Below are 14977 nucleotides of genomic sequence, written 5' to 3'. Positions count from 1 at the left end.
GTAACAGGTTTTTTTGTAGGGGGATTGTTAGTGAGTTGGGGAGCCTCCCCCATGCAGATGCTAGCTAACCCCTAGTCTCCCATTCAGTCATGCACCTCTGCCTGTCCCATGTGTCCCTGCACACTCACTCAGCCACTCCCTCTCCCCATGTGACCCTGCACCCTCCACTTCTATTCAGCCCCGACTCAATGCTGTCACCCCATTAGCTCCCATGCCCCCACTCTAGTCTGTCCTGCCCACTAGCCCTTCTGAACCCATGTTTGTGTGACACACACCCTGCCCCCCAGTGCCCCAAACTGTCCATCCTCCCCATAGTCCATGTCTCATCACCTGGACCAGTGTGTGGCTGCTTTGGCCCTGAGACAGCTGTCCTCTCTTCTGGGGCCACAGCAGCCCCTGGTGGGGAAAAATATATAATTGCAGCACCTCCCCAGCAAAATACATTATTCTGCAGTGGGGAAAAGAAAACTCTGTAGGGGACATGAATTCTGCATGTGTGGAGTGGTACAGCATTCCCCCAGGAATAATAATATGGGGTGGGGGATAGCAGTGGTAAAATGACTCTGGCCCAGGCCATGTATGAGGGGAATACAGGCCTCACCACCACCACCATCAGCAGGCTGGCAATACAGCCCAAGCAGTTCTACTGCCTCACCGAGGGGGGCGGGGGGAATCTGCATGGGGAAGTGGCAGGCTGCAGTAACCCACAGGTGCAGGAACAGAGAACAGGCTTACTGGACCAAACTCTCAGGCTATCCTAAGGGAATAGTAACAACTGGTACCAAATATGAGGCATCCGAGCTATGTGTGGGGTGAGGGAGTTAATGTGGCATTGGTGTTGGAGCCTGTAGGCATCAGGACTGCCCAGCGGAGGGGGAAGAGTGAGAGGTTCAAGATACTGACCATAATAACTCACTAAAGCTCTTCCTGGAGCAATTACTGACTCATAGCAGTCGGAAAGGGACAGGGAAATCTTGCTCAGTGGATTTTTCCAGCGTCTTGAAGCTGCTCCTGTACTGTATTTCACAGTCTTGAGCTTGTTGATTCCAAAATGCAAGGTCCTACTGAATTTCCATTCTGAGCTGCTTAAGGCTTGCCTGCTACGTTACTGCTGTTGGTGTCAGCCTTTGCTACCATGTTTCATCTTGGCAGGAGCACCAACTATGCAAAGCCTACTGGGTTTGGAGATTTTGGAAAGCTGGTTCTCGTAGCTGACTTTCTTCCCCAAACAGTTTTAGCCCTGCCTTGGTGCCATAATATGCCACTGGGCTGTGAGCAGAAGCCCTTTTGATCTTAAGTGGACTTGCTACTGTGCTGTGCTTTCTCTTAAATACCAGTTTCACGCAAACTCCTGTCATCAAAAAGCCTCTCTCTACAGCAGGGCACAGAAGACAGGGAGCCAACTCAAGTGCCTGCCTGAAGCCAAAGCCCTAGTCCTGCTCCTTGGAGCAGAGAGTAAGACTAAGTTTTCTGATAGCTCCACCTGCTGGCACTATTTGTGAAACTAGAGAGGAGTTAATAAAAACCTGTTAGGACTCTGAGGAAAACCCAGTTGCAAGAGATCATGGTGCACCAGGTGCCCAGAAGGGAGAAGTGTCTGTCTCAAACTAGCTCTTGGCAACTTAATGGGAGAAATTAAAATCATGTGCATGTTGTCTTGGTATCTAGATTGTGAATGCAATCAAATCCAAAAATGCATGACTAGTGTTTTGCAACATGTGATCATGGAAATGGGTTGTAGCTGGAGCTGATTGGAGAATTTGGACATGTTTGAAGTAGACATTTTTGCACAAAGCTGATACTGTTTTACCTCTAAAAGCATTGTGCCTTCCAGGGCACAGTCTGTACATCCACCAGAAACACCAGGCATCACCCTAGCAGCATCCTTTACCACTGTTTGCTGCAATCATGGTAAAGGACAGAAGGTCGGTCCAGCTCCATATCAGGCACTGAAGGTATTCTAACCAAACTGGTCTAGGAAGATGGAGGTAAGTCAGTATCTAATAGTAGCTTCTAGTATAGCCCCTCTTGTTCTCACCTAGGCTGGTGTTGCAGGGGAGAAGTGAAGGGTGTGAGTTCTAACCAGGGTGCACAAGATTAGAGAGGAGAATAAAGCTGATTGATAGAACTATGATTGGGTGTCTAGCCTGCAATGTAAAAAGAGAATAAAGTAGCAAAGCACACAAAAATGAAGCTTGTGTAAGAGCAACAAACTCATGTGGGGAAATAATCCAAGTAATTTAACTGAAATGTCATCTCCACAGTCTTTGCATGCAATATAACTGTATGCATCAAGATATTACCCCACTTTGTCTCTCATCTCCAGAGTCAGACATTTATAGATTTTAAGGTCAGACAGGACCATCTTGTCCAACCTCTATATCACAGGCCACAGAATTTCCTCCAGGTATCCCACTATTGAGTCCTATAATCGTTTGACTAAAGCATATTTTCCAGAAAGGCCTCCAGTCTTGAAGATTTCAAGAGATGGAGGATCCACCACTTGCTTTAGTAGTTTGTTCCAATGGTTAATCACCCTCATTCATAAAAAGTGGCATTTATAATACGAATGTATGTGGCTTTAACATCCAGCTGTTGACTGGGTTATGCCTTTCTCCAGAACCTGAGTCTCTTGACTACGGCATCAGGCTTTATCCTCTGTTCCACAATGCCTCCCTTAGACTTGAATACACTGGCACTGCTTAACTAAGATAGACTTATCTGCCTTTGAAATTCATATACATTTTAGCTTTTCTGTGGCACACCCTCCTGAAGAGTACTCACCTTCCACAGAACAGGGCCCTTCCCCCTCCAGCAGGTGGTCTGTGCCACATTCCAGCACTCCTCTCCAACATGAGCACAACTCTCTCTCTCTCTCACATATGACCCCTGATCTTTAGCACAGAACTGTTCCGCACATACGCAGGATGTTCCTCTTCCCCCTTTAGCCTCTGGTGCAGTTCCCTGCTATGTCTTGGGCTGCGGGAGGAGGTGGCTGTCACTGACAGGGCTATTGTAGAGATGACTTGTTCATAACAGGAGTCCCAACTAAGCCTTTACTCATGCATTTGTAAAGCACTCCTTGCGATAGCTAGGTTCTTTGTAGCACAGCAGCTCTAATAATTGCAGCAAAATTTTGGAAGTTAGCCAGTCCAAAATCATACATTCCAGGGTCAGAAGGGAGGGACCATTGTGATTATCTAATCTGACTCCTGCATAACACAAGCCATAGGACTTGCATGAATTTATTCCTGTTTGAATTAGAACAGATCTTTTAGAAAAACATCAAATCCTTATTTAAAAATGGCCAGTGATGGAAAATCCACCATGACCCTTGGTAAATTGTTCCAATGATTTATTACCCTAATTATTAAAAAATGTCCTTTGTTACTCATCTGAATTTATTTAGCTTCAATTTCTAGCCATTGGATCATGTTACACCTTTTTCTGATAAACTGAGGAGCCTGCTATCATCAAATTTCTGTTCCCCATGTAAGTATTTACATAATGATCAAGTCAGCCCTTAATCTGGTAAACTACACAGATTGCACTCCTGGAAGCTATCACTATATGGTATGTTTTCCATTCTCATGGCTCTCTCTCAACTTCAGTTTATCAGCATCCCTTTTGAATTGTGGACACCAAAAGTGGGTACAGTATTGAAATAGCCATTCCACTAGTACTAACTACAGAGGTAATATAACCTCCCTACGCCTACTTGAGATGCCTGTTTATATATCCAAGGATTGCATTAGCCCTTTTGGCCACCAGGTTTGCACTGGGAACTAACGTTCACCTGATTAGCCACCAGAAGCACAAAGTCCTTTCAAGAGTCTCCCATCCTAAAGAATGGCCTATATTCTTTGATCCTAGATATATACATTTACATTAGGTGGTATTCAAACACCTTTGTTTGTGCCCAGTTTATCGAACATTCCAGATTACTTCATCATCTTAATTATTTACCACAACCCCAATCCATGTGTCATCCGTATACTTCATCAGTGATGATTTTGTTTTCTTCCAGATCATTGATAAAAATGTTGAATAGCAAAAGTCCAGGAACCAATCCCTGCATGACCCATTAGAAACATATCAACTCGATGATTTCCCATTTATAGTTACATTTTAAGACCTGTTTTTAAGCCATTTAATATGTACCATGCTGATTTTGCATTATTCAATTTCTTAATCAGTGTCGTGTGGTACCAAGTCAAATGTCTTACAGAAGTCTTAAATATATTATATCAGCACTATTGCCTTTATCAACTAAACTTGTCATAAAAAAAAGCCACCCAAAAATCAGGCTAGTTTGAGATGTTTTCCATAAACAAGTTCCAACAGCCAATTTGTTTTTAGCAACTAATTACACAGAATTGTCTGATTCTTTTTCTTTAAAATGGACACAAGCCACTTTTTTTAATCTCCCATGATTCTTGTGCTGTTTGTCAACTAAACTCCTACCTCCAGTGTAAACACTAAACAGATCCGAGTTGTTGCCTTGTTATGGCCTTTTGGGGACAAATATACCCTTTTTATTCCACTTGTCTGAAGTCTCCATGTTTACAGCTAGCATTAAAGAGCCAATCCATTGCTCACTGAAACCAGTGAGAATCTTTCCATTGACTTCAGTGGCTATCAGATCTGATGGCCCTATGTCTGATGTTGTCCAGGAGAATACTTTTTTCAAATGTTTGCACACAGGGTCAAAGCTGACACACACTGGAGAACCATTAGGAAAGTGCCTCAAGGTTGTATAGGCTTGCCTAGCAGCACCATGCACTTATGAAAGAAATTATGGCAGTAGAAAGAAAGTGGGTATGCAAGTATACTGCTTTTAAAGGCACAACATATATCTAGCTCAACCACCTTGAGTTTTCCTTTCATGTCTGAATGAAAAATGAAAACTTTAGGACATGAATTGTCTGTTTCAGCAGCAGGTACATTAGGACGCTGTATGGTAGTTTTAAAAAAATTCCTTCCCATCCTACCTTTGTCTTTAGGACAGGCACCAGAACGGAGAGCAGACATCAGTCAGAGATATATGGAAGATAGCACTTACTGTTATGCTTGATACTGACTAATATACTTATTAGAACACAAGCAGCATCAACAGCAGTAATCTTCGTCCTAAGGCAAAAGGATAACTGCAGTCCACCAGGAAAACAGATATACTGAAAGCACAGTATTGGCCAGCACTTTAGAGTGTTGTACGATGTATCTTTCTCCTCTAACTTCAGGCCACCTCTCCAAACGCCCTAGGAAAAAAACAACTGAACAAAAGTATAATCTCCAAGAGTCCTCATCTAAGCTTCTGTTTACCTACATGCATGATTCAGATGCTTGGAGTTCAGGCATGATTTGCATGTTCTGTGTTTTATATTTTTTTTTTAAAGGAATTAGACAAAGAAAAACATGTACATCCAAAGCCCTGAAAGGACGGAGTCTTTTGTAAGAATGGAAAAACACGCATTTTCCATCAGTTCTTTATTTATAATGTAGGCTGAAGCAATCATTACAATGTAGAAGGGAGACCCACAGTTACAGCAATTATTTATACCAGTTTAGAACAAAAAACTGCACAAGGAGAGGTCAACTCTCAGTACAAACTAGCAACTAAACCACAATAATTTACCATTAGAAACTTTTTATTTATTTTTTAGCTGTGACACTGCTTTTACAATATGCAAAAACACAAACAATAGAACTATCCAAAGTGTTTTGTCACATTCTTTCTACATTGAATTTGGCAACATTTTATATTACATTTACCGAGATTATACTTACGTTTAAGAACTAAACAAGTGAAAAGCTGTACTTCGGTACAGTTACATCCATTTATTTCAAAGGTTTAAATAACACTTTTAACTATTGAGATTATTTCCTAACAGTTTTTGTTTAAGCAAAAACCGCCTCAAAGCATCATTTGCACAATGCATCAGCTACTTTATCAAGATTGGTGGGCTCCACCCCAGGCACTACTGTTTGTTATATTCGGTAATAAGGAGCTTGTTTTTCAAAGAAAGGAAGGTTTCCTATGTTCTAAGAATCATGCCTTTTTGCTTTAAAGCCATAATATAAAAATGTTAAGCAACCACAGCAGTGTAAATATTATATAGAACAGAGTGACTATTCAGTTACAAGAAGGCTCACATCCAATGCAGTTATGTTATTAAAGCATAAGAGGTTATGTAGGCAAGACAAAAGCCAACAGAAATCTGCAGTGTTTGGTGGAAACTAGCCCCTTACATTTTATTTGGTGTATTTTAACAGTCACAAACATACAAGCCTGGTACCTATCTCACTTTTGGGGTTGATGAAGACAGGCAGGTTGTGCCCTTTTGGACTGTTTGAACAGAACACTTGCGGCACTCCCAAGTTCTGCACATTTCTGTTGGTTTCAGGAGATGTGTACTGCAGTAATAACTTAATTTTACTTTAAGAAAAAAATCCATCTCATCTATAATTCTATCAATAACATTCCAAAAATACATTGCCTAGAATACAAAAAAGAGAACAGGGTGGTCAGTCTTGGAGAAGTGACATTAAATACAAATCTTTCTCCCACCCCCCTATTTTTTGGTATTTAGTAAAAGCCAATCAACTGCCATTTAAAAGACGGTAAGAAAAACAAGCCCCTGAATTGGAAAAGAAATATATTTGCAATTTACTAGATCTTAAGCTGGTGACTGCAGTCAAATCATTAAGTGTTTTCTCAAAATATTCGGGCTTTTCAGGGTGCCCAGCCTGCTGGGCTCAGTCACTAAAAGGCATTTTGATATATCGAAGAACTCCCTGCTATCATTTTTAAAACGTTTTCACATTTGTAACTGCCTTAAGCCTCTTGAACTTGTTTGTATTCGATGAAAGGATGAGCGGAATGGAAAGTAATGGAGGACATCTAAGCCTACACAGTTCAGGTGGCATGCATGTGACTGAAAGTTGTTGCTGTGCAGTCTAGAAGAAATATGGGGAAAAAAACTAAAGTCTTTAAACACGCTACAGAAACAAACACCGCAATCCAATATGGCTTATTCGGATGCACTTACTGTGAAGCTACTAGCACTTAATCCTACTAGGCTACTCTTGTGCAACAGCATCTGCTATTTTGATGGCATTTCCCTCCCCCCCATTATCCCCCAATACTCTACCAATTGCAGGTTTCTTTCTTGCATTATATTGCTTTTATCATCAATTGTTATTCCTGCTTTTCAAACAAAAACAAACAAACAAAATCATTATACTTAATTGAGTATCTATTCCTTACTGGTTCGTTTATTCACAGAAGTATCATTTCTTTTAAATCTCACTATTACAAGGTGCTCTACAAAAGCCTGCAAAAAAGCCAAATGCAGTAAATCTCGTTGCCAGAGTTAACTACTTAACTTTTTTTTCCTCCTGCGTATTTAAAACTTTACAAAGAGTTATACAAAAGTTAAATGGGATTTGGCACCTTCAGAAAAAATTAAAAGGGGGTCTTAGATCAAAAATGTGCAGAAACAAAATCACTGATATTTACAAATTAAAACACTAGTGAAAATGTCTGTTACTATGCGTTTTCATCTCCTTTTCCCATTTATAGTACCTCAAAACTGTCTATTACTGAGTTTCCTACAAAATTTTTTGATTATAGATTGGAATGGATAGAGACAAATAAGGTTTCATCACAGTTCATTCTCATTGACTAGAACTCTGGCAGCACTCTCCTGTCTACAAAATACGAGGTGCTGAGCGATCATTTGTGGTAGTTTTCTTCAGTTTGACACCACGGCGAATGGCGTTCAGCATGTCTTCACCTTGCAGGGCATCTCCAGGACTCAGGTCTCCTGGGTCACACTTTGGCTGGCATAGGGGTGCAAGGGTGCTTGAGCTATCCCTTTCGCTTTCTTCTCCCTCACTTTCAGGGACTGCTTGTCTCTGCTCATCTGGGGTATTCAGCTTCTGGCTTGGTGGTGGAGGGTTGACAGATGCTTGTCCACTCCACAAGGAAGAGGGCATACTGGTGACTCCCTGCCCACCGTCGCCTGCTGATTCAGACTCAGGACTCTGCTCAGCACATTCTTCTGCCCCGCCCAGGATGCCTGGCAGTCCCCCGAGTACATCTGGTACTGTTGGCGTTTTGACAGGAATTACTGGAGTTTTAATTGGAATAGGGCCCCCCCCTATGGTACCTCGTCTGACCGAAGGTTTGGTGGAAGGGGTCCGTCTGATGGTTGCTACACCGGGTGTAACTATTACAGGTCCAAGCGTTGTTGGCAGGCCTGCAGTGGAAGCAGGACGCTTGGCCTGAAACATTCTGCGGTAGGACTGGCTGATATCACTGTTTCTTGGAATGGTTGAGGATTTGTCAAATTCTTGTTGTTCCGTCTCCTGATCGGCACTCACGGAGAAATAATCATAATCTGAAACTGATGCCAAAGGATACTGTTAGAAACAAGCTGGAGCAAACAGCTGTATTAGGTTAGTGAGTCTAAAGTAAGTGTATAACAATACTAAGTTTGAAGTCAATACAGTAACTCCTCACTTAACGTTGTAGTTATGTTCCTGAAAAAGGCGACTTTAAGCAAAACAATGTTAAGTGAATCCAATTTCCCCATAAGAATTCATTTAAATGGGGGGGTGGGGGGGGGTTAGGTTCTAGGGAAATTTTTTTCCACCAGACAAGAAGACTATATATATATATATATAAATGGTGTGTGTGTGTGTATACACACACGCGCGCGCACGCACAGTATAAGTTTTAAACAAACAGTTTAATACTGGTACACAGCAATGATGATTGTGAAGCGTGGTTGAGGTGGTGAAGACTGAGGGTGGGATATTTCCCAAAGAATGTGTTACTGCTAAATGTGAACTAGCAATTGGCTGAGCCCTCAAGGGTTAACTCATTGTTGTTAATGTAGCCTCACAATCTACAAGGCAGCACGAATGGCAGACAGAGACCCACACCGTGTGTGTGAGAGAGAGAGTGTGTGTGAGAGAGAGAGTGTGTGAGAGATGCGCATTGCCCCTTGAAGTATGCTGACCCCACTCTTAAGTACACTGCCTTGTTAAGTAGATCAACAAGCTGAGATGGGCCAGGAAGTTCCCTCCCTCCTGAGCCCTGTCGTGTGTCCCCCCTGCTCTACGGAAGATGGGGTAAGCGGGGTGCAGGAGCAGGGGGGAGGGGGATACCCTGACATTAGCCCCCCTCCCTCCCCACACAGCAAGCAGGAGGCTCTAGAGAGCAGCTCCAAGGCAGAGAGCAGGGGCAGCACATGGCAGTGGGGGGAGGGACAGCTGAACTGCCAGCAATTGATAGCCTGCTGGGCAGCTGCCGCACAGGGAACTTAGGGGAGCAGGGAGCTGATAGGGGGGCTGCTGGTCCACGCTGGTTCCAAGCCCGCACCAGCTAGCTGCAACAGGCTGCTCTTCCAGCAAGCAGTGGACAAAGCAGGCGGCTGCCAAACGATGTTATAAGGGAGCACTGCACAACTTTAAACGAGCATGTTCCCTAATTGATCAGCAATGTAACAACGAAACAACGTTAACCCGGACGACTTAAGTGAGGAGTTACTGTATCTATTAATATTTGCAAAAGACTCTTTACCAGCACATGCACGCACCCAAAAGGTGAACAAGCCTAAGATACCATGGCCACAACTTTCAAACCTAGGTGTCTAAAGTTAAGCGCCTAAGTGGCCTGATTTTAGAGGGGATAAGCACCTACATCTCTCACTGAAGTTAATGAGCATTATGGGTGCTCAGCATCTCTGAAAAAAATCAGATAACTTATTCAGGTGTCTAAAAAATTTGGGTGCCAACCGTAGAGAACCCAAGTTTTAAAACCACTCACTACTCTGTCCTGTTAGCCACGTCCCAATATTTTGAATTCATCAGTGATGATGGAAGTGCAGTCCTGATCTAAAAGGCCATTCTAAAAATTGCATTGTGGAGGTGCACATCTGCTGTGTCTCAATGATTTCTCCATCAGATATGTTCGACTTATGAGTAAAAATATTTTCTAATGGCCAGCCCTTCAAACTCAGCCTAAGCTCTGAGTGTTAAGCCTCCTTCTCACAGACTAGAAGTTAGAGGTTATGGCAAATTAGGCCTTCAGTTATAACTATCCAACCCTTATAACATTTAATGGGCTTGCATAGGTGTAACGGATTCAAAATTAGTAAACAATTTTAATGGTGCACAAAGAATAAATCCGGCTCACTCCCTCTTGGCTGGGTTGCCTCTTCTGAAGCTGAATTAAAAATAAATCCTGAATGCAATTTGTCACGTATCCCCAAATAAACTTTCAGAAAATCTATTTTTCAGTTAAAGTTACTACAATTTCCACGTATGTTCAAAAAAGCTCACAGAATGAACTAGTCAGCTACTGAGCAAAGTTCATGGATTTGCCATTGGACAATACAGGACCACCCAAAAGGCTACACAGTCAGTGAGACAAATCATGCAGAACATTATTAAATAAAACCCATAAAAGATCAATCAGATTTACAATAAAAATGGTACAATACTTAAGGTGAAATTCACCCCTACACAGTTCCTCAGACCTCTGGTAAGTCTTTAGTGATTGCATAAGGTGTGCAGGCACCACTCCACTGGAGTGAATTTTGCCCTTATTTGCTGTTTAAGGGAGAACAGGCTCAGAAGCTTACAAGATGAAATCTGTTAATATACAGCTCACACTTAAGCCTGAACAAGCCCTCAGCATGGTAAAGTTAGCTTTGCTCTTCTCCCGTCACCAACCAGAAGAGAGCAACATTTCCTGACTTCAAATCCGTTAGCAGTGAGAAGTTAGGGGTTGTGATGGCCTTTGTTTTGAATGGTCAAGAAGTGCAGCAGCTTAGATCCGTATACCTTGTGACGGGATAGTGTCCTCCGAACAGCATGGTGTGGTAGTCTGAGTGCTGTAGCCACTGGAGCATTGCAAGGAATCTCTGCTGCTTCTCTGGGTGTCCAGCTGCAGACCTCTCGTCAGAGCTAGAGCTAGCTCCTCGCATGCTTCTATCTCCTCTCCCTGCTAGTTACACACAGGAAAGCAGCTCATTAGATTTATGTATGATTCCGCTGGGGCATTACTTCCGAGACCGCACCAAGTTTGGTCCTGTCACTGTTGTATCCTTTCCCACCTCAACCCGAATCACCACCACAACCCAACAGGATTATTTCTAAATATTCACTATTAAAAAAAGAAAAAGAAAAGAAAAAAGAGAGAGAAATAGGTGTTTCTTCTTACATCATAGTTCCAAAGTGCCAACATACTGAACTGTGTATCCTCCATTGATGCATATTTATGAATGCCAAAGACTATGCCCATGCCTTAAACATTTTGTCTTTATAAAAAGAGTTATGACCACAGAAATCATTAAACTAAAATGTTTGCAAGAGCTAACAAATACATCCCCTGTGCACAGAGCTCCATAGTAAAAATTAGAGCATCACCCTTGTGGTAGCTGACACAGTCATACTCCGAGGTCTCTGGGCCTCCTCAGTGGGCACAGATGGTCCACTTGGGGCTCCTCCATTAGGGTCTGGTTCACGTTTATCTTTGCGGCGTTGCAAGGTGTTCACCATAGGCTGATCATATGGACCTGGTTTAGCCCAATCCTAGGAAAACGTTTCCATTAGTAAACATATGGTCTATGTGGAAATACAACCATTCCTATTATAGAAAAATACCAACATAGCAGCAGACTAGGTATCAAATGTAGGTGCAATACTGAAAAAAGTGAAATAAAATACTTAATTCTCAGGATATTTATGAAGAAGTTCATGATATAAACCCATCTCTTCTAATCCTCCTTTAAACAAGGTACCTAAAATACCTTAATTCTCTCCAGGTAAAACTCAGTTGCATTTAAAACCTAAATTTTCAGAAACACTGAGGCAAAATTTATGTCATTACCACAAATGAGCAATTGCAATGCATGTGCAAATGGCCAGTTAGCCATCTAAAAATTCATATGCATGGGCAATAGCAGAAAGTGCACACATCACATTATGGTTGCAGTGTTCTGAAAATTTGGTCTTAAACAGATCTAAATACCACATTAGAAGTGTGCATTTATTCTGAGTGTTTTCTTTTAAAGCTACTTATTAGCTGAAATCTAGGTTTTAGTTAGAGCTATATTGAGGAGGGCTATCTTCACTTTGCATACTGATGATGCTGAATCCCCGAAGAAGGCAATTTTTCAAGCTATTGGGAATATATGCACTTATGGCTCTCTTAAGCAGTGAAAATTCTGAGGGTACATAGAAACTACAGAGCATGCACCAGGAAAGGTGTTAAGCAGAGAAATTTGGTGGGACTACAAATTCACTGATGATCAGAATCAGAGGTGCTGCTTACCAAATGATAATGCTCAACTGATTGTAAAGAGGTCTTCTCTAATCTGTACATGAAGTCCTTTCTCTATCCTTTTCCATAAGTGAACTGCCAGAACCTGAAGACTATACGGCCCATTTCTGGTAGCAGCCTGGCTGCTAATCAGCCTCTTCTCTACCCTCTTCAAGTCAATGGAGGACTCATGGAAGATACCCAAGCCCAGAGGTGGTCATTACCATCCTCCATATAGGGCTTTCAGAGAGAGGTAGCTCTACAGACTCCAAGTTTCAGAGGGTGGGGTAGAACTGGAAGCCTATATGTAGCATTCTACAGCTGCAATAAGTATCCCAAGTCTGGATTTAATTTATAAAAAGTCCCATTTAAAAAAGCTGCAATCTTGTAACAAAAATCCATAGCCACCCAAGAACTTCACAGACTGTCTGTATGATGCACACCATGGCTACTTGGAGCTTCAAGGGGACAGAACTCAGATTGTCCTGGTCCAAAAACACAGGCCTATTCCTCCTGTTTGAGCTAAATGAGAATCTCTGAAAGCTCTGGGCACTATTGGGGCTATGACACAATGAAACAGTTCTGATTCCATCCATTAAAAGACGGGGTATTCTCTAGTAGTTCATTACAATAGCTAAATGCAACACATGCACATTGTTAATCAATTTAAAAAACATCTACTCAGTGAACTAGATGCCAACCCTACATTTGCCTCTTCAGGCATAAGTTCGGTGGGGTGCTAAGCAGCTTGTGGAAGTCTTACAACCTGCTGAACAGAGCCTGGAGTGCCCACAAGGGAACAACCCCCCCCCCCCCCTTTCTAAGGCCAACCCTGTCTATTTTTAAAGGCAAGTATTTTACAAACCTTAGACTATTCATGGTCATGCAGAAATATTGGTTTAGTTCTTTGTACATTTATAATCGGATTGTGGTAAATATTCAGCATTTAAACTCCACTTTCGAATGGTACTAAATTACCAGTTGATCTGCTCTGTTAAGTGGGATTTGAAAGGCAAGGACCGCAGTGAGTATCGAAATGCATGGAGAGGAGAGCATTGCTGCAACAAAAGAAACACAAACCTTCCAGCTAGGGATCTTAGATGATGATAACATGCTTGGCCCAATGGTGTAATAATGACCGCGTTCTGGAAGGAGGGTTGAGGAAGCCCGAGTCCATGCGCGGGAGACAGGCGGGAAATGAGGGAAAGGACCTGCACCAACTGAAGCTAGGTATGGGTCACTTGATAAACTACAGTGATAAAACCCATTAGACAACTGGAAACAAAAAAAAACACAAAAAAAATAAATTAATATAAACAAGATGAGTATGGAAATATACGGTGACTGATGTGCTCTGGGCAGAAAGTCTCTTAATTTTAAAGCAAAAAAATTGAGAACTGCTACAAATTAACAGCTAATTAAAAAACGGATCTAATGTTTGCTCCTCAAGTGTGCCTGCTTGAAAATTGTTATCTGAATTAACAAATTTCAGAGGACAATCCAGAAATCATTTTTTGGGGGCTAAGCAGCTTTGCCTGGTCTCCCCTGGAGATGGTATTTTGGAAAAAAAAAAAAAAAAAAAAAAAAGACTCAACAATTTACTGATGCTGCAGCTCTGGACATGGAAACTAAACATTTCCAAAGCTGAAAACGTTCATGTCAGCTTTATCATATGCAATAAAACAGAGAGAGGAAAGTGTGCAGCCTCTGAAAATGACATGTACCAGCAGCATAATGACAAGGGAGGGAAGGAAAAATGGCTGGATGAGAATGAATACTGACATCATTGGCTCCCCTAGATTTAGGGTTTATCCAAAATTTATTCTAGCATGGTGGGGTTTTTTTTTTTTGCATACCTGGGTTTCTCAGAGATTAATGCATAATACAATAATTTGGAGAAAACACATGGACAGTGAAACCTGAACAAGAGGCCACTCATATTAGGCAACTACTCTCTGCAGACAACTTCTCACAGTGCCCCCAAGCAGAGAGTGCAGTTTGGCTGCACCTTTGTTAGAAAAACTCTTAAGCCACCAATTTGTAGGTCCCCCGACTGGCAGTTTAGACAAGTTTCACTGTAGTTTACTCATGTATTCATTTGTTGAGGGAGTGTATAACAGTTCTTTTTCTCATCTTCACAGGGAAGGGTCTTAGCTCCATGTCTCATGCATGCTGTTATTCAATGGCTGGGCTTGGCTAATGAGCCAGAAGATTTGTATGTCTGAGATGAAATTTTTCACCTTATCTGTGGAGGCCCAAGCCCCCATGGTGGAGCCTGAGCTGACTGAGGTGGGGGAACTGCACTCGCTCACTGACTGGCAGGTTTCAGAAGCTTCTGAAGAGGCAGAGCTGGACGAATTCTGCAGCGTGAACAGCACCACAACGCAAGGAAAGGAAAAAACAAGCCACCAACAAAGGAAAACAAAGAGCACGCACAAACAGACGGACAAACACAGAAGAAGGGGAAGGATGAGAAAAGCAGAGGGTTAGGGGTTAAATCAATCATTAAATACTGCTCAAAGCCATCACTAGTGATCAGTAACTGTACAGAAGAAACTAATTCCTTAATGCAAGGACAGATGGACCTCTTGGTTCTCTCACCCCCACTGCTTTCTGTGCCATTGCACCTCCAGGGCCAGATGC

At 42.2% G+C, this 14977-nt stretch overlaps 1 protein-coding gene across 12 annotated transcripts in view; it reads right to left on the bottom strand.

The window, feature by feature from the left end:
* Positions 1-5479: 5479 nt before the first annotated feature.
* MTSS1 (MTSS I-BAR domain containing 1) overlaps positions 5480-14977 on the bottom strand; it is a 180110-nt gene continuing 170612 nt past the window's right edge. For 4 of the 12 annotated variants that reach the window (XM_074943874.1, XM_074943865.1, XM_074943867.1 and 1 more), the window contains 5 exons: positions 14575-14694; positions 13415-13609; positions 11440-11604; positions 10855-11017; positions 5480-8408 (listed from right to left, as the gene is read on the bottom strand). In XM_074943874.1, coding sequence (XP_074799975.1) covers positions 7711-8408; positions 10855-11017; positions 11440-11604; positions 13415-13609; positions 14575-14694 — 1341 coding nt within the window. In that variant the 3' untranslated portion in view covers positions 5480-7710. The remainder of the gene's footprint in view (positions 8409-10854; positions 11018-11439; positions 11605-13414; positions 13610-14574; positions 14695-14977) is intronic. The other 8 variants (XM_074943869.1, XM_074943868.1, XM_074943872.1 and 5 more) reach the window with 5 other exon arrangements.

Source organism: Natator depressus, chromosome 2 (assembly GCF_965152275.1).
Source record: "Natator depressus isolate rNatDep1 chromosome 2, rNatDep2.hap1, whole genome shotgun sequence".
Lineage (NCBI taxonomy): Eukaryota > Metazoa > Chordata > Testudines > Cheloniidae > Natator > Natator depressus.
Note: the sequence above shows the minus strand (reverse complement) of the source record. Positions and strands in the feature narration are given on the sequence as shown.